This window comes from Cynocephalus volans, chromosome 16 (genome assembly GCF_027409185.1).
Source record: "Cynocephalus volans isolate mCynVol1 chromosome 16, mCynVol1.pri, whole genome shotgun sequence".
In the NCBI taxonomy this organism is placed as follows: Eukaryota; Metazoa; Chordata; class Mammalia; order Dermoptera; family Cynocephalidae; genus Cynocephalus; species Cynocephalus volans.
The window spans coordinates 4,022,939-4,042,902 of NC_084475.1; the positions used below are offsets into that span (position 1 = coordinate 4,022,939).

The following is a 19,964-nucleotide window of genomic DNA, read 5'->3' on the forward strand; positions in this document are numbered from 1 at the left end:
GCAGTGATTAAAAGGAAGGATATGTTCTTTGAAGTAGTAGTTTCCATTTATCTGCGGGTTAACTTTCAAGATTTCAGTTATCCACAGTCAACCATGGTCTGAAAATTCCAGGTACAGTTCCTTAGTTTTAGATTGCAAGCCATTCTGAGTAGTGTGATAAAGTCTTGTGCCTGGGGCTTGAATTATCTCTTTGTTCAGCATATCCATGCTGTCTGCATTACTCCCCCGTTAGTCACTTAGTAGCCATCTTGGTTATCAAATGGGCTGTTGCGATGTCACAGTGCTTCTGTTCATGTATCCCTTATTTTACTTAAAAATGGACCCAAAGTATAAGAGTAGGGATGCTGGCAATTCAGATATGCCAAAGAGAAGCCATAAAGTGCTTCCTTCAAGTCAAAAGGTGAAAGTTCTTGACTTAATAAGGAAAGAAAAAAAAAGATCATATGTGAAGTTGCCAAGTCTACAGTAAGAATGAATCTTCTATCTGTGAAATTGTGAAGAAGGAAAAAGAAATTTGTGTATAGTGCTTATAGGGTCTGTGGTTTCAGGCATTTGCAGGGAGTCTTGGAATGTTTTCCCCGAGGATAAAGGGAAGGCTACTGTACCTAAAATTATATTGCAGTGTACAGGCACACTTGGGTTCTCTAAGCAACATTACTAGAAAAAATGGTTAACATAATATGTTAACATTTTAGGGAGGGGGTTGAGAATTGGTAGAGCCTTTAAATAACCATGGTGGTAGATTCTTATCCTCATTCTGGGTGTAGTTGAAATTCTCAAGTGATGTTTCAATTATGTGTGTTCAAAAATGCTTCCTAGTGCCATGCACAGTACAGTCAAACATCAGGGAGTTCACGGGCCTTCATCAGTGTGAATAGGATTTGAAAGAGCTGTCATTAAGAGAAAAAAAGGAGAATTTTTAGCTATAAAACTAAGATTTTTTGAAAGAAAAAATACATTTCTCTGAAAGTTTACAGTGAGAACCAAAAGTCTTTTTGGTAATAAAGAATAATAACAATAACAACAACAACAACAGCAACAATAATAATGTTGACCTGTTTTTCATGAGGAAGCTGAAATATAAAGAGAAGTAGTTTGCCTGAAGTCACACAGCTACTGAATGACAGAGCCAGTTTCAGTCTATTTCTTGAATCCATGCACTTGAACATTTTGCTATATCAACAGGGCAATAAAAAGACAAATCAGATTTAAAATATAAATTTCAGGCCATTTTTGGACTAGTTTTAACTTAATAAACTTATAGTAAGTATTTAGTGTTACTTCTAAAACAGTGTCCTTTAGCTTGTGATCCCGGGGATCTTGTAGACAAGACTGTCACTGAGCTACTGGCTTCTTATGAGTGTGAGTTTGTTGAAGGTTCTGCCTAACTCAGTGCTGCTGCACGTCTTGTGCAATGTAGTTGAGGTTAGTGAGGGCAGTATAGGAATGGGGTAGGTAGTTTTAAAAGGTAGCTTAAAAGTAGAGCAAGGTCTGGCTTTTTGCCTATGTAAGCTTGAAATGAAAATATATAATAAGGAACTGATATTAAAAATTAAGCTAGAGAAAAAGACAATCCATTCTTTCCTTGTTTTTCTTTGTCTTGAAGTCCAACACAAACAAGAAATGCCACTCTGTGAAACTGATGCTTTACCAATTAGACTAAAAAATCTTTCTTTTGAATACAGTATGTAGTAGAAATATTAATACAGATAAATATTAATACAGTTGAATATTGTGGCTGTTCTTATCAAAAGGGTGGAAAGCTTTATGGATTTTAGATCCTGAGTACTATATTAAAGATAATCCTTTCTTAGATTTTCTTATATTACTATAAGGAAAAAAACTTGATTCCTTCAAGAAGGTTATTAAGAATAAAAATAAAGGAGAGCTTTTCAGCATGCATTTCTTAGCAACACACTTCCTGTAACTGAATGACTGTCTTGTGTTAACCTTTATGCCTTATGGTCAGAAATGCATATTTAATATTTTGTAGCATTTTTACTTTTTGTGTTGTTTACATATAGATCTAAAAATTTTTTCTGGACCCATTTCTTAAACTCATCTTCAAAAAATTAGAAAAGATGGTAGAAGGCATATGTAAAAGAAACAGTTCAAAATTAAACTCTTCAGAGTTTTATGAATACGTTAATAACCCAATTCCCATTTATATACTAACTTTTGTAATATAAACCTTTTCATTTATGCTTTTTGAAGCCATCTTGATTACCTGCTGTCCACCTGGACACAAGGATACCAACTTGGGAAGAAACCATATCACATAACTCTTATAGCATAATAAACATTATTTGAACCTCATATTAAACATAGGTATGCATATTTGTGATAGTCATTTAAAATTTTAAAAATTTTTATATGTTGTCTTTTGTAACATGTATTTAATATTTTTAGTATTTGGAGATCAATTTTCAAACCTTTAGGAATAACAGTATACAACCATAATAAGTTTTGAATATATTTTCCTCCTTTAGAATTTATTCACTTGATTAGGAAATGAGTGATCAACATTAAAATTGGCATTCCACCTTCCTCTATTTTCCATAATCTGTTTAACTCTTATAACTTAATCAGTTGATGTTATAAGTTGTGTTTGTGACAAACATTGTTAAGAGAAATATATAGGAGTAGCTGGTTATTTCTTAAGAATCCTCATGAACATTATATACTTTGTGGCTCAAATTTATGTCCTGAGTTGGCTTTTTTTAGTCATCCAGCACCAGAGTACTTTGGCCCTGTAATTCAAGTATATCTTATGTGTATGTATATATAAAATTAATTTGAATTATATAAATTACATTGAATTATATAATATGTATGTGTGTGTATATATGTATTTATGTATGAGTATGCCTAGAAGTACAATTTTCTGTAAAATTAGTTACCATCAGTTTTGATTGAAATCCTTAATTAGTATGTGTATAACGTAATCATTCTGGATTAGCGTGGATAGGTGAGCTTTGACCATGTTACTTGCATTGATAAGCCAAAATTAATTGAGAGCCTGTTTTTGAATGTACCATAATAGTAGGCATGACTGTAGTTTCAGAATCAAACTTCTGAAGTATTGTGATCTGGTAGAAGGATTATACCTAAATCATAATCAGATGACTACTGGATTTAAGAATATGGGGGGGAGGAATTCTGAAATTATCTTTAGTAACTTATGTTCATTTCTGTGATCTGATCCACTGAAATTGTAAACTCATCTTCTAAATCTTTTTCGTAGGAAATTTTGGGAACGATTTATTGCCCTGTGTCATGAAAATAATAGCCTACATGGAATCACTTTTGAACAGATCAAGGCTCAGTTAGAGGCTTTAGAACTAAAGAAGACATATGTGCTGAATCCACTGGCACCTGAATTTATCCCCCGGGCTCTAAGACTGCAGCATTCAGGAAATACCAACAAACAGCAACAGTCACCACCCAAGGTAAAGCCTGTTTACGGAATTGAAGAGGTTAAAGGGAGAGAACAGCATAGAAATGTCAAAGGTTTATTGGGCTGCAGGTTTCTTTAAGTATTGGAATTGAAGGTTGCATTTGCTTGCAAGCAGTTTCTGCAAGGAACTTGTCTAGATTTGGACACATGTAAGTGAAAATAGGTGTGGTGTTTTGCCATACTTAATATCATAATCATCCTCAAAAAGTTTTTAAGTACCTGATAATTTCTGTTACCCTTTATGTAATATAACCTCCCAGTCCTCTCTACTGATAGACTTGTTTTAGCAAGATGTGATTAAAACAAAGCAGTTTGGAAGATTATCACACTTATTTAAAAACATGTCTTCACAATGTATTATTTACAAGGAGTATTTTATAATAGCAATATTTGTATAAAGAAAATAACTCTAATCCTTTAGTGATGATTGATTCATTTCAAGTGATGTTTGACACAGTGAGAAAATTTGGCCAACTTCTTGAAAATGACTTTGATTTTTAAAATTTATTTTTTAATTGAAACATATTAATTGTATATATTTATGGGGTACAAAGTTATATTTTAAAAACATGTACATAAAATGTAATGATCAAATCAGGGTAGTTAGCATATTTATCATTGCAAAAATTTATTTTTTCTTTGTGATGAGAATGTTTGAGCTCTTCTAGCTGTTTGAGAACATACAATAAATTATTGTTAGTTATAGATGCCTAGTACTACTGCACACCACTAGAAGTTATTTTTCCTATCTAACTGTAATCTTCTGTCTATTAACCAAATTTGTTGTGTAAGTGTCCAGCCAGAGGGAGTGGTGATGGGAGAGTCAAAGCTATTTCCGCTTTTGAACCATAGTTATTTTGGACAGAGATAGCTGGCTTATTTGCTAGAGTGCCTGAAAAAAAATGCTTACACTTATCTTCTAGAAAACGAAGTTCTGATAATGGCATGTTTAGTTTTTGTTCTGTTTTTTTGTGTGTGAATTTATAGTCATCAGCATGGTATTAAACTTACTGACATGAATTAAAGAGTATGTCACTTTTGAGCTTCATTTGAAAAATATAAAACTAATGCGTAAGCGGTAATTAATGGTTTAATATTTTGAAAATCTTTTAGCTAAATAGGTATTTAGCTGAGAAGATAACTACTTTCTATATTGATATACTATTATTTTTAGTTTAATGAAAATGGACCTAATGTGCAGTACTGCTTTAGTGATTTGGCATTATTAGGGGCTTAAACATTCTGCATAAATGAATCTTCTAGGTTTCTGAAGCTTAAACTATTAGTAAATTAATAATTTATTTATTAAGCAGTTAAGTTTCTTCTATTTGCCAGATGTTATGGTAGGTGTCAAAGAAGTATGTAGATAAGCAAATTAGCCCCTGAGTCCTCCCGTGGCAGGTGTTGGAGGGGGTAGAGGGATGATGGTCAGAGGAGATAAGTGGATTCAAGGCAATTTCCACCATGGAGATCTTGTTCAGGAGTTTATCGGATAGATGGAAATAGTGGGAGATGTAGAAACATGTCAAAAACTAGAATATAAATTCAATTAGGGCAGAGATTTTTGGCTGCATTATTTCCTGCACTAGACTCTGTGCCTAGAATAATATCTGGCTCATAATAGGTACTTAGAAGTGTTTTTTAAGTGAATGAGTGAAGCTTAAGAAAGAGCTTATACAAAAGGCGGGTGGTGTGAGAGAACAGGTGATATATCTACAGGGGACAGCAAGTAGCCTAGGATATGCAAGGAGTAAGTAGGAAATCCAGGTAGAAACTTCTTAATTTTATTTTTTTTAATTTAAGGTGTTGTGAAATCATTATATCCTTTTGCACATTCTTAAATACAGTAGAGTAACTACAATAGAGTAAACTTTTCTTAGTTAATTGAGCAATATAAACATCAATTAATATACTGTAATGAAGTTAGAGTCAAGCCATGATACCAAATGTGTACTAAGCCTAAGCAAGAGGCCACAATGTGCTTTTTGGTTTTGGTTTAAAGGTGAAGAATATATGTTGAATCCATTTGCTTTTCTAAAACCATAACTCCCTGAGGACAAAAATTGTCTTCTATATACTTTTTATGACCCCTAGTGCCTGGCCCCACTCTGCACATAGTGTGTGCTCAGTAAGTATCTAGTAAGTGATTGATGGTTGTGGTGCGTTCAGTAGAGTGTAATGTAGTTTTGTTCTTTCAGTGAGAAGATGGTGTAATTAAAGGCCAAGGCAGCCAGCCATCTTCCAGTTTTTTTAAAAACTTTTTAGAAAATCTTTATTGATCTTATAGATGTCCTCTGTTATTTTCTATGTTGCTAACACAGTAGTTCACCAAATTATTCATGCACCAGGTTATTTTAAATAATTGATTTTTTATACTCATGATATAAATAATCAGTAATTTTATGTAACTGAGGTATAGTGAGCTGTAGGTTATCTTTGTCACCATATCTCCCTCCTCTCCTCAGTATTTTATTTAATTTCCATTAAATTGTTTTGTGAAGTTTGAATTTATACTGGAGTCTGTTTTAATTTAACTTTCTATTGTGGAAAATTTCAAAAATATACATAAGTAGAGAGAGTAATTTAATGAATCAATTCCCTGTCATCCAGCTTCACTGATTAACAACTTGATCTTATTTTATCTATATCTCACTGCCCGCATCCCAGCACCACCACACACACACACCAGAGAATTTTGAAACAAATCCCAGTTATTATATTTCATGTGCTAGAGTATGTGCTTTTGATGAAGGGGAATTTATTTCATTAGTAGAAAAGGATGATATTTCTGAAAATGTGATACTAGCCATACAGTTTTCTTCATTTTCTTAATATTAACACAATTCTGTGCATAAGAAATGTCAGAAATTGGTATCTTTAATGTTAGACTATGATTTAAAGTCCTTATAAGATTTCATGTAGATAAAATCATCAGAAGTCGGTATGATGATTAAAAATGCTCTGAGACCTGCTTCCTCATGGCTGTATTTGGCAATAAAACATTCCCCTAGAAATCAAATAACTTCATTGTCTTCACTAAGATTTCAGTTCTATGATAAGGTTTAGTCAAGGTACAAAATATTAGGGGATCCAGGAGTAGGCAGTCTTTGCTAGCACTTCAGTGCCTCAGTCTCCTTAGGTATTATTTATAGCAATGGGTATGTTTCATGATAGCCTGCAGAATTAGCACGTAGAGAAACAATTTGTCTCTCCTCATTCTGCATATTCCTAGGGCACTTCTGGGAGCAATGTTTGGAAGCTTTGATAAAATAGACCATTCGTTTGCACATAGTATGAAAACTACTCAGGATAGATAATATTCAGAAATGGATTCTCTGAAGATCATAGCATTATTTGATAGTTTTTTGTTTTTGTATGCTAGTTGTTTTTCACCATCTATATATCTAGCTGCTACTGTTATGTTTCACTGTTTAGTCATCAGAAAACATACTAGTCTTATTTACCTCAGTAGCTCAGTGCCCAGCCAGGATGGACATATGGTCGGCCCTCAGTAAACATTTGTTGAATGAATATATGGAAAAAAAGAATGAGTGAATGAAAAAGTAATTGTTTGAATGAATAAATGGTAGATGATATGAACTACATTTGCTTATAAAAATCCTAGCATTGATTAGCATTCTACCAAAGGTACATGTGCTTTCTGAGATTTATAACAGAATGAAATTAGTTTGTAATTATTATTATGGAATGATTTTATGCATAGTTCCAGCTTTCTGCTGTGTTGTTATTTTGTTTATAAACTAGCAAACATTGTGTATTTCATATATAAACCAAGTAAATTTACTGCTCTACAGGTACCTGCTAAGTCAAACTATGCTGGAAGATTGTATCCTATATTGGACTGTGTAGATTGCTGAGTTATACTTGTAGACATGCCACTATCCTTGTACATGATAGGCCCCAATTTGCTTTTTCATGTACATCCACACAGCATCTGGAGTGCTGATGTATATTGTCTAGCATGCTTCCAGAAGCTTTGCAGTATAGGTTTAACCTAGGCTGTGGTTACACTTTGTATGAGTTTTCTATTGCTGCTATAATAAAAAATTAGCACAAATGTGGTGACTTAAAAACAACACAGATTGATTATCTCATAGTTCTTTGGGTCAGATGTCCTGCTTAGCTTGCTTGGTGTCTCTGCTCTGGATTTTACAAGGGTCTGGATTTATCAAAGTGTTGACCAACTGCGCTCTTATTTGGAGACTCTGGGAAGTATCTGCTTCCAAGCTCATGTAGGTTGATGGCAGAATCCAATTCCTTGTGGTTGTAGGACTGCTGTCCTTGTTTCCTTGCTGGCTGTCAGGAGGAATCATTCTTAGCTTCTAGAGCTCTCTCACCAGTTCTCAAATGTGTCCCCTCTGTCTCAGCACCAGCACCAGTGCAGCGAATCCTTCTCTCCCTTGGAACCTCTCTGACTTCCCCTCCTACCACACCTCTTATTTCTTCCACTGCATCTCTCTGACCCTAGCCATGGAATTTCTCAGCTTTGGGGGCTCATGTGATTACATTGGGTCTACCCAGACTATCCAGGATAAGCTCCCTATTTTAAATCTACAGAGTCCCTTTTCCCACCTAACATATTCACAGGATCCAGGGATGAGGGCGTGGACGTCTTTGGGGGTGGCACCTGCCCATCACACTCTGACTAAATTGCTGTGTTTTCTCCACGTGCTACACAGTTGTCCCTGGTTAATGGGTCATTAGCAAGTTATAGGGATAGGTTTGCAGGTTAAGAAATCTAAGCGGTTTGTTACCCTCTTGGAATTATCTCGTCTTCTGTCTGTGTCATTGGCTCTCCTTGTTACTGTCAGTGCATGTGCCACTGGCTGCTCTTGTCACTTCTTACTGCTTATGCTTCTGATCCTCCTTCCCCTTCTGCCATCTAGATGTTTGCCATTTTCTCCTTTTCACTTTCTGTCCTTTCCTCTGCCTGCTTCTCTTATCACTCCTCTGTTCCTCAGAAGTCTGTGTTTATAGCTAGTGCCAATCACCGTGAGCACTCTTTCTCTTCTGGTTAACAGACCAACTATGATTCTTTTTTGGCACTTTTTAAGAGTTAGATCTCAGCTTCCCTTGCCCACTCATAACTAATCAGCTGACCTCACACCTTCAGTGTTTATTTGCTGCTGATCTGAATACTCCACATTTCTGAGTTAGATAAGTAGATAAATGAAGAATCACTATATTTTTGCTTTGGTCAAGAATGAGATTTTCTTTCTGCTATACATACTATCCCCTCTTTAGTTTTCAGATGTAATGTATAAATAACAAACGTGTGTGTCTAACGGTAAGTTTTATAATGTGTTACTTTTCCTCAGTTGGTTTAATATGTTACTTTTAGCCAATGGGAAGAAAAAGAAAAATTTTTTTAAAGTCTAGAAATTCAGAACTGTTGTCTCCTCAAGTATTGTTTCTGCCAAATGACATCATTTTTAACGGTAGAATAGTATACCACTGTATGAGTCTACCATTGCTTATTTAATAATTCCTCCACTGATGGACATTTAGATTGTTAACATTTATCACACATATAAAGCGTGCTGTGATGAATGAACATCTGTGCCCAAATTAATGATTATTTCATTTAGATAAATTCCTGGTAATGCAATTACTTGGTTAAAGTATGTGTACGTTTTGTTGCTTTTGATATACCTTGCCATATTGCTGTGTAACAATTAGTAGATTCTCTCAAGCAAATTATGACAGTGATTCTTTTCCTGTTCCTTTAGTAAATTTTATACTTTAAGATGCCATGAATCATACTCAAAATGTCATAAATCCCAAACCATGTCTACATTCCTGTTACTGTTTTAAAGGTTCTCATCCTCAAGAATTAAAGACTGATACTTTTCCTTTGAAAACAACTTTTATGTTTTGTCATTTAATTCTTAGAAAATTTGTAGAGAAGCTGCAAAGGAATAGAATTTAGGTTTCAGTCATTTTGATTACATATTTCTTTATGATAAAAAAAATAATGATTAAAATAAGAGCTTTAGATATCCCTAATTTGAAACTGAGAAAACTTGAGGCCTAGCCAAGTTTGAGATGGCTATGCTAGTATTTAAAAAGAAAGTTGGCTCAAAGCAATCTAATGGTTATAAATTATAGACTCACAGTCTTTTAATTGTTGCTGTATACATTTAATTTGCATATAATTAGAAAAATGTTTATCATTCTCTAATATTAAACATGTTTAAATTATTATACATTTGTTTTTTACTTTAAAGGGGAAAAGCCTCCATCATAGCCAGAATGATCATTTCCAGAATGATGGAATTGGTAAGTGGAAAAATTAGCCCTATGAAAACTTGCTTTTATGATATGAAATTTACCCCAGATTTCACCATGAGAAAGAAGAGGGTGGGGAGAGGGTCTCTCACAATACATGGACAGATACATGGACAGATGACAGACACACACACACGCAGTCACTTTGGAGCCTCAATTCTTTTATTCAACACATCTGGTCTTGTTAATGCATTGATATGTCATTTCTGAAAAGGGGTGATTTTGTAGGTCCTAATGTGCATATCTAGAGATTTCGAGGAAAAACATTCAAGCCTTTTATGCAACATAAGTTTTCTGAAAATATTTGTGTCCTACAAATGACAGGTCATACAAGTTTCAAGATAAAGTTATTTAAGTGATTTTAAATGTTGCAGAATTATGCTTTTAAAATAATAATCACTTAACCTTCGTTTTGTATGTGGTTATGTTAGAATTATCAATCAAAACTTTATTCTAAAGAATTGTATCTGTTTTCCTAGTCTTAGAATACTGTTTGCCAGGAGAGTGTGTGTGTGCGCACGTGTGTGTGTGTGTGCGTGCGCATGTGTGTGTGTGTGCGTGCGCACGTGTGTGCACATGTGCATACATGCATGCATGGTTTTCTCTCTGGATGCATATCTTCAGCTCCTCAGAAGACATTTAAAATTATCCTAGTGTATAAAAGGAATACTTTGTATAGCCTGAGCTGATTTGGGGGATCATTGTAAAATGGTTATTTGTTTTAATATGCCACACTGATAATTCTTTGATTATAGGATACCTTATGGCAAACCTGGGAAATATATTTTGCTGTTGGATGATTTAAGTAATTTTTGTTGAGGTAAATATGTGCAGCTATTGAATGCATCCTTTCTCTGTTTACTTTTCAGTTCAGCCCAATCCTTCCGTACTTATTGGCAATCCTATTAGAGCATATACTCCTCCACCCCCTCTTGGACCTCATCCAAATTTGGGAAAATCTCCAAGCCCTGTTCAAAGAATAGATCCTCACACTGGGACAAGTATTCTTTATGTACCTGCTGTCTATGGAGGGAATGTAGTTATGTCGGTGCCTTTACCTGTAAGTGGGTGTTTGAAATACTTGATATCAAACAAAGTAAAATAGGCTTTACTAAATTAGTGACAATTCCCAGTAGAATTCTACCAACCTCTTTTGTTTAACTTTTTAAAGCCCCAAACCTTTTACAGCAACTTTTTTTTTTTAAATTGAAACATAATTGATTATGCCTATTTGTGGGGTATCTATACCTGTGTACATTGTGTGATGATCAAATTAGGGTGATTAGCAAGTTCATCATTACAAAACATAAGCATGCCTTGTGTCCATTAACCAATTTCTCCCTAACCCTCCTCCGTCTCCCCCTCTTTTACAGCAACTCTTGTCTTTAACCTTCACATTTTGAGATTACCAAAGACATGTGAATTGTTGCTTATAATTTGTTGCAGATTGTCAGTGATTAGGAAGAAATCTGTAAATTGGATGTTTTGATTTAGAAAGCTTTCTTTCTTTTAAAATACTTTTACTGAGGAAAGTTGAGGCTAAAAGTTAACTGAGCTAGTAAATTGGTCTCTTGTTTTGTAAAGTGATGTTTTTATTTTGTCTTTTGCTTCTCATACTAGTGTAAGTCACAAACTCTTCCTAAGAAATACAGTTCATTGGAAGAGGCAAAGAAGTTTGGATCAGTCTAGTTCTCTTGGATCTAAATTTATCTGAGAAATTCCATGCCTCATGAAATCTTACTGCTACTTAAAAACATTACTAAATTCTTTCTAAAACTCTCGATTTCTAGAGGGCTTTCTTTCATCTTGTCTATGAATCCATTTTTATTTCTTTTGAGATTTTTAAATATTTTGGAAATTTTTTTCATTTGCTGGTACACCAATATTTCCAAATTCAGGAGTTTTAGCCTACGAAATAATTTCTTTCATTTAAGTCAAGTACTGTACTGTAATTTCAGGCAGAGATGATTATTGCCAAAGATCCTTGGCACCCCTGCCTGTACCCTAAAATGGAAAAATGCTTAGCTGCAGACATTTCTCAGCCATATTGGTCATGATAGTTCACAGTCATGGCAGCCAGGGAGAACTGTCAGTAAGAAATATGCAACTTATGGCCACTCCTCATAGACTTCAGACTTTAGCTGAGTTATTTCTTCCCAGACAGCCTGGCAACATTATACTTCATCCGCTTTAAATAGTAAGTCCCTTAAGATTTACATTTCACTGTACTAGGTCAAAGAGGCTTTTATTACATAATATTTCTACAAGTCTGCATTTAACAGTTATAGTAAAATAATAGGGGCAGTAGCTCACATGTCACTGTATTTATTCCTTTTATGTTAATAGACAGAGATTATATACCTAGACACACAGGAACAAGTTTTCTGTTTCTGTTTTAAGGTAGAGTTGAATTAATTAAAAGCACTAATTAAAGTAATGACCTGTTTGAATTTTACCTATAATAAATGAACACTAAATGATTTGGTTATTCATGTAAAGCTAAAATACCTATTTTTTGAGTTGAGACTCCTTAGACTAAATTCTTGCTTAATTAACTCTTCTCTTTATTCTCTTATTGAGTCTACTAAACAATGTAACTATGCACTTATAACTAAAAATATCATTTCATGGTAAGTGACATGTACACTGTACATTCATATTTAGGGGAAATGTTTCAAGCCTATAAAATGATTTAATGTCTCAAGGAATAATTATCAATTTTGTCTTCAATTTTTCCCTAACCTGAACAATGATCCATTTTCCCTTACACACTAAAGATTCAGGAAGCCATATTTTTGGTCAATTAAGACACAGCAATAATTCTACCAATTGCTACTATTAGCACCGATTTTGTAGTTAACTCATTTTGACAGATTAACATCTCTCTGTGTGTATTTGCTTTTTCCTAATCAAAAGCACTAAAGCAATTTCCCTTCCAAAATATACTTAATGCAATTATTTTATTTCTTGAAATAACCTAGGTACCGTGGACAGGATACCAGGGTAGGTTTGCAGTTGATCCTCGAATTATTACACATCAGGCAGCAATGGCCTATAATATGAACCTATTACAGACACACGGACGGGGGTCTCCTATACCTTATGGCCTCGGACATCACCCACCTGTCAGTATAGGGCAGCCACAAAATCAGCATCAGGAGAAGGATCAACATGAGCAAAATCGAAATGGTGAGTTCCTTTGCTGTGCTCCTATTCCTAAACCGGTGATATGCAGTTTTATCCACATAGAAAGTTCCTTTAACAGAACGATTGTTAACTTTTTCATGGATTATTGACCCCTTTGAGAGAGAATCTGATCTAACAACTGTGGACCTTCTCTGCAGATACAAATATGTACACAGATATTTAATCTGCATGTGATCTCAGAGGGTCCTTCAGGTTAAACCCTACCACTCATGATTGGTACCACTAAATTTTAATGCTTAGTGTGTTTTATATAATAGTCATTTAAAATTGAGATGGAAAGTCCTCTCTTGTTAAACATTTTTGTTAACCCACAATGTTTTTGTGGTATACTAAGCATTAATGTTACTGTGGAATCGTTGATATGGAGTAGTTATTTCTTATGCACATCTGCTAGAATTATACAAAAGAAAATATTACCTTCTGCATTTTTTAGTCAAGTTTATTGAGGTATAATTTTTATACAGCAAAAGTCACTCTTTTTAAATGTACCCTGATGAGTTTTAACAAATATACAGAATTATTTACCACCAAAATCAAGATACAGGATATTTACATCACTTCAAAAAAATTCCCTTATGCCTCTTTGCAGTCACTGCTATTCTCCAACCCCCAGACGTGGGCAAACACTAATCTGACTTTGTCCCTATAATTTTTTTCTTTAGAATGTCATATAAATGGAATCATATAGTATATAGTTTTTATGTGTGGCTTTGTTCGCTCAGCCTAATGTTTTTGATATTTCTTTAGGTCGTACATGTCAGTTGTTTGCTCCTTTTTAGTGTCGGTTAGTATTCTGTTATATGGATGCACCACACTGTGTTTATCCATCTGCTGACTGATAGACACATGAGTTATTTTTGATTTTTGGCTCTTATGAATAAAGTTGCTATGAATATGTGTGTGAACATATGTTTTTATTTCTCTTGGGTAAATACCTAGGAGTGAGATTGTTGGGCATATTGTAAATACATATTTAACTTTATAAGAAATTGCCATATTATTTTCCAACGTGGCTATGGCTGACCATTTTTCATTTCTGCTGGTGGTGTATGAGATTTCCAGTTGTTCCACGTTCTCACCAGCATTTGGTATTGTCAGTCTTTTTTATTTTACCATTGCTAGTGAGTGTCTGATGGTATCTCATTGTGCTGTTAGTTTGCATGTCCCTAATGACTTATGATGTTGAGTATCTGTTCATTATGCTTATTTGCTGTGTGTGTATCTTTGATGAAACGTCTATTCATATCTTCTGCCCACTTTTTTAATGAGTTCATTGTCTTAGAAAGTTATAAGAGAGTACTTTATACATTCTGGATATAAATCTTTCATTAGATAACATGTTTTGAAAATATTTTCTTCCAGAATATGGCTTGCTTATTCATTTTCTTAACGGTGTCTTTCAAAAGAGCAGAAGTTTTTATTTTTTTATGAAGTCCAGTTTATTTATTTTTTTCTTCTATGGACTGTGTTTTTGATGTGTGTCTAAAAAATCTTTGTTTAACCTAAGATTACAGAGATCTTCTCTTATGTTTTCTTTTAGAAGTTTTATAGTTAAATTTTATGTGTAGTGTGAGGTAAGAATTGAGATGTTTTTTGTTTTTTTTTTGGTTTTGCATATACAGTCATGTAGCTTAAGGATGTTCTGAGAAATGCATCGTTAGGCGGTTTCATTGCTGAGCAATTATCATGGAGTGTATTTACACAAACCTAGATGGTATAGCCTGCTGTACACCTAGGTTGTATGGTACAGCCATTATACTCTTAAGGGCACTGTCATATATACATTCTGTCATTGACCAAAACATCATTATGCAGCACATGACTATATATGTTCAATTGTTCCAGCACCATTTGTTGAGAACTCTGTCCTTCCCTCATTAAGTTGCCTTGGTGCTTTTGTTAAAAATCAATTGACCATATAGGTGGACTCTGTTCTCTTCTGTTGATTCATATATTTATGTTTATAACAAATATGTTGTCTTGATTACTGTACCTTTATAAAGTCTTGAAGTCATGGAGTATAAGTTCTCCAACTTTGTTCTTATTTTTCAAAATTGTCTATACCACGTCTTTTGCATTTCTATATACATTTTAGTATCAGCTTGTGGCTTTCTACAAAAAAGTTGGGATTTTGATTGAGATGTGTTGAATCTTTAGGTCAGTCTGGGGAGAATTGACATCTTAATATTTAGTCATCTGATCTATGAACAATGTATATCTCTCTTCATTTTTTTTAAGTCTTTATTTCAGCATTAAAAAAAAAAGTTTTCAGTATACAGCCTTTGCCTATATTTTGGTAAAGTGATAGCATAGACTTATATGGCTGTTTAGTTTATAATTTTCTTTTCACAGTGTACTTTCCAATTTATATTCTATTACTTCATGCACAATAAAAGAACTTTACGATATTTCAATTTTTTTCCTCTCCTGGCCTTTATACTATTGTTACCATGCATTTTACTTTTACATATGTTATAGACTACCAAAACGTTATTGTTATTTTTGCTTAAACAGCCAAGTATCTTTTTAAAGAGTTGCATTTTTTGTTTTCTGTTTGTTTGTTTGTTTTATAAAGACAGCCAACACAATTTAATTTGGAAAAGAAATGTAACATAAAATGTTGGACCAAGAGACCCCATATTTTGTCTTATTTCAGTCACTCGCTCTAACGAGTTTCAGATAATAAAAAAAATAACCTTATGTATCTATCCATATAGTTACCATTTCCAGTAATCCTTCTTTCTTTCTGTATATCCACGTTTCCATCTGATATAATTTTCCTTCAGCCTGAAGGATTTCTTTTAACTTTCCTTATAGTGCAGGTCTGTTGATGATGTATTGTTTCAGTTTGTATATGTCTGAAAATGTCTTTATTTTACTTTCATTTTTGAAAGATATTTTTGCAGAGTGTAGACTTTTTGGTTGGCAGTTTTCATCGTTCAGTACTGTAATGATGTTCTATTTTCTTGCTTGCGTTATTTCAGAGAGAAATCTGATGTCATACTTACCCTTGTTTTTCTGTACATAATGTGTCTTTTCTTCTCTGGCTGCTTGAAAGATTTTCTTTTTATACTGGGTTTAGCAATTTGACTATGATATGCCTTGGTGTAGTTTCTTTATGTTTCTTGTGTTTGAGGTTTGTTGAGCTTCTTGGATATTTGGGTTTATAGTTTTCATCAAGTTTGGAAATTTTCAACCTTTATATCTTTTCAGATATTTTTTCTGTCACACCCAAGTTCTTCAGGGATTCCAGTTACCCATATATTAGAATGTTTGGAGTTTTCCCAAAGCTCATGGCTGTTCTTTTTATTGTTTTTGTTTTTTTTTTAAATTCTTTTTTCTTTTTCTCTTTCATTTTGGGTAGTTTCTATTGCTGTGCCTTCAAGTTTGCCTAGTTTTCTTCTGCAGTGTTTATTCTGCTGCTGATTCCATCTGGTATATTTTTCATCTCAGACATTATAGCTTTCATTTCTTGAAGTTCAGTGGTAAGGCTATTCTGGCATGATGATTCATTTTACAAAGTTCCAGTGGCATTCCTTAAAGAATGTTTTTGAACAAGAAACCAAATCAAGGATTTCGTCAAGGAACTTAAAATATCCAGCAGTTAATTCTTATAGATTAAAAGCCTTTCACATACATGAAATCATTTGTCTACTGTAATTGTGCTTTTTTAAACCTTATTTTTGCTTCCTTTACTATTTATCACCCACTTATATTTAGTTTGATATCTGTTACTTTTAAACTGTATAGCTACATTCCTTTCAGAATATCTTTATTCAGTTTAGATTCCTTTACTAAATTGAACTGACTTATTATTTGGGTTTTTGCTTAATTACATTTGTAAATGACCAAAGCATTGAGCCTTTATAAATAGGCAAGAATGCCAAGGCCTTTCATATGTCTAGTTAAAGAAAAGGAGTCTGTAAATTCCTGGAGATTGGGTAATTTCCTTTGGAATTATTTGATGTTATAAGGTTATTCCCTTATTAAGCTTTTGTGTTGTCAATGAGGTTGCTTCACTTATCAATTTTCTTTCTTGCAGAGAAACTGCAACTTTGAAAATTTAAGAACAAAACCCCAGTAGTAATATAAATTGATAATAATGGGTAAAAAGTGTTTAAAACATTCTGCGACTTTGTCTAATATTGGATAGTCATTGGAAATGTCACATCCACTGGATAAAGCTTATGAGGATTTTTAAATATTTTCTTAGGTAAAAGTGATACAAATAATCCTGGACCTGAAATTAATAAGATTCGAACACCAGAGAAAAAGCCTGCAGAACCAAAACAGGTATGCTGCTCACATCTAGTGAATGCGTTGTTCTAATGGATTTGGTCTGATTGGTCATCTTGGAATCTTGATGTGTTAAAGAAAAGCATCTTGCTTTTTATGTATATCTTTTATGTTTATTGTTTCACAGGGATCTAGTGGGCTGCGTTGCCCTCTATCCCTCCACCTTTTCTTTAGCTATGTTCTTACATTTACCAGTATACTTTTCTTAAATTCTGTTATTCAATGATGGACTTGAATTTGGAGACTTTCCATGATAAGGTACGTATAAATGAAGACAGAGCTACTGAAGTGTCATTGAAAATTATCTCAGAATCAGAAGCGCTGTTAGAGTGAAGAAGAAGGAAGACTTGACCTCCTCAAGGGAGGACTTAACCTCCTCTGATCCCTCACCTCGTTCTCTCATCACACCACTGTGTAAATCCTTAACTCTGTCCGTCCATTCGTCTACTTTCTCTGCTTCTGTGCTTGTGAACCCCTTAGAGAAAATCAAAGCATTGGTTGAACTAGTGTTTCTGAAAGTTCATGTTTTCTAATCTCAGTAGAACCCGTGGGGCTCCTGCACATTTCTTTTACATGTGCCTCGCTCTCTCTGCCCAATTTTTTCAGTGGCTCTGCTTGCGCCTGATTACCTTCCCACCTTCCATTATCCTTATTATCAGGAGATGACTTTGCCTTAAACTTAGGTCATCAGGATTTTGCTCTCTTAATTATTATCTTAAACATCACTTTTTCTATATCCTTGAACATCTTTAATTCCTTATTATTAGTCTCAGAGGAAGAGTTCCTATTAAAACTAATCTCTCTTTGGTCACCTCACAGACCTTGTCACTTTTCCTCATTTATTTTTAGATTTTTTCCAGCTGCTGGTTCTTTCTCCTCAGCCTGTAAGGTATTTAACATCTCTTTTAGCCTCAAGTAAGTAAATTGATTGATAGCCTTTTTAAAAAAGATACTTTCTCTGACCTTTATCTCCTTTATAGCTACTGCCTAATTTCTCCTTTCTACCTCATCTTTTATTTGCTCCTTCACCCACGTAGTCTAGCAGTAGGCCTCAGCACTTCGCTGAAATCATTGAGCTCTAAGTGAGCACGGCCTGTGAACACACTTTAGTTGTGGTCTGACTTGACTTTTCTTTGGTATTTGGCACTATTTTCTACTTCCGTGTTTGACTATCTTGTTTCTTTGAGTTTCTTTGACACAATATTTCTGCTTTTCGCAATTCTTTATAACATACCTTTTGTCTCTTTCATAAGTTCCTCTCCACCCCTGCCCTCTGTCCCTAGGAGCTTCCCAGAGTTCTGTCATTGTCCCATCTCTTTGCATTCAATGGTTTCTTACTCTAAACAAGTGCAGTCCGTGATTCTAAGTATCCGCTCCACAACCATGACTTCCAAATCTGTAACTCCAACCTCAACCTTGCTTTAAGCAGCTGTTCTCTATATTAGGTTACTTACGTCCCATAGCATCTCAGACTCACAGTTTCTACATTTGGAAGGATTCAGTTCCCAGTGGAGGAGCTGCAGTGCAAATGAGGCAGCCGGGGGAATTTCCTGGTAGAGGAAGAGGGGAGCTGCCGTGGCAGGAGAAGTGGCACGTGTTTGGGAAGGGGTGCAGAGAGAGAACGATGGCACATTAGGATTGTGCAGCAGCACCTGCTGCAGATGTAGGCAGAGGCCACTTTGGGACAGAACTGATCACAAGAGTCTTAGATGCTGTCAGAGCACCTGAAGACAAGACAGCTAAGTTTCTCTCATATCCTTGTTTTAAAATTTCTATTATGATTCGTCTCTGTTAGAGGAATAGGTAACCTGATAGAAACATTTGATTTTCTTTCCCACCGTGATGCTTTGTCTTAGGGCCCAGGAAAAATAAAAAGAGAAGAGCTCCAAGCTCTCTTTTACTCAGTATCTCTGTATTAAACAGAAAATGATAGAGGAGAATCTAATTCCAATTTACGTCTGGTAGTAGTAGGCACAGGCGCCTTCATACCGTACAGTCTCCTGTCCTGCTTAGTGAGCCCATTGTAGTACCGTACAGTAGCACAGTCTTGATCTAAACTTCTGTGACCCAGACCTAGCTTCCTGTCTATGTCCAAGTCAGAAATGATGGAGGCAATTAAAACAGCAGCTTATTCACAAGCAACTTTAACATCTAATCATGGTCTCCCTCATGCAGTCAGAATATGTACATCAACAATATCTTCTGGAAGAAAGTATATCTCAGATGAATGTAACTTCAGTCATCAAAAAGATGGCGATTTATGGGGGAAAATATTTGTTTATGAAGAATCAAAATCAGGTTCTAGATGTTTGAAAAGCAGGCATTGCAGCTGCTTGCGAAGACTGGCGTTGAGTTGTCATCCTTCTCATTTCTTACTCTAGATAATTTATGTTCACCCAGTAATCTTAAGGACCAATTGGCCAAATTTAATGGCAGTCCATTTGAGCGAGGTAAATAGAAATGAGAATGCACTTGGAGCATGTTTAACACTACACCATTTGTTGCAATAGCTTGGTCACCAGGTATACCTCAGCTTCAGTTTAGGAACAAGCTACTTGTTCTGTTTCCTTGGGAGTAGTCAGTTCCATGTCTAACTTGAGAGCCTTTGTTGAGGCAAGTAGTCTGCAGTCCTCAGTGACTATTTCCACATTAAAACTTGTAAGGAGACTGATATGCCAAAACAGGGTCATTGAGT

General features: G+C 34.7%; 1 protein-coding gene across 3 annotated transcripts in view; it reads left to right on the forward strand.

The window, feature by feature from the left end:
* The window catches only part of HELZ (helicase with zinc finger), a 140,687-nt gene that overhangs the window by 96,555 nt on the left and 24,168 nt on the right, over nucleotides 1-19,964 (forward strand). For all 3 annotated transcript variants that reach the window (XM_063080739.1, XM_063080740.1, XM_063080741.1), the window contains 5 exons: nucleotides 3,245-3,449; nucleotides 9,706-9,757; nucleotides 10,636-10,826; nucleotides 12,748-12,955; nucleotides 17,187-17,266. In XM_063080739.1, the coding sequence (XP_062936809.1) occupies nucleotides 3,245-3,449; nucleotides 9,706-9,757; nucleotides 10,636-10,826; nucleotides 12,748-12,955; nucleotides 17,187-17,266 (736 nt within the window). The remainder of the gene's footprint in view (nucleotides 1-3,244; nucleotides 3,450-9,705; nucleotides 9,758-10,635; nucleotides 10,827-12,747; nucleotides 12,956-17,186; nucleotides 17,267-19,964) is intronic.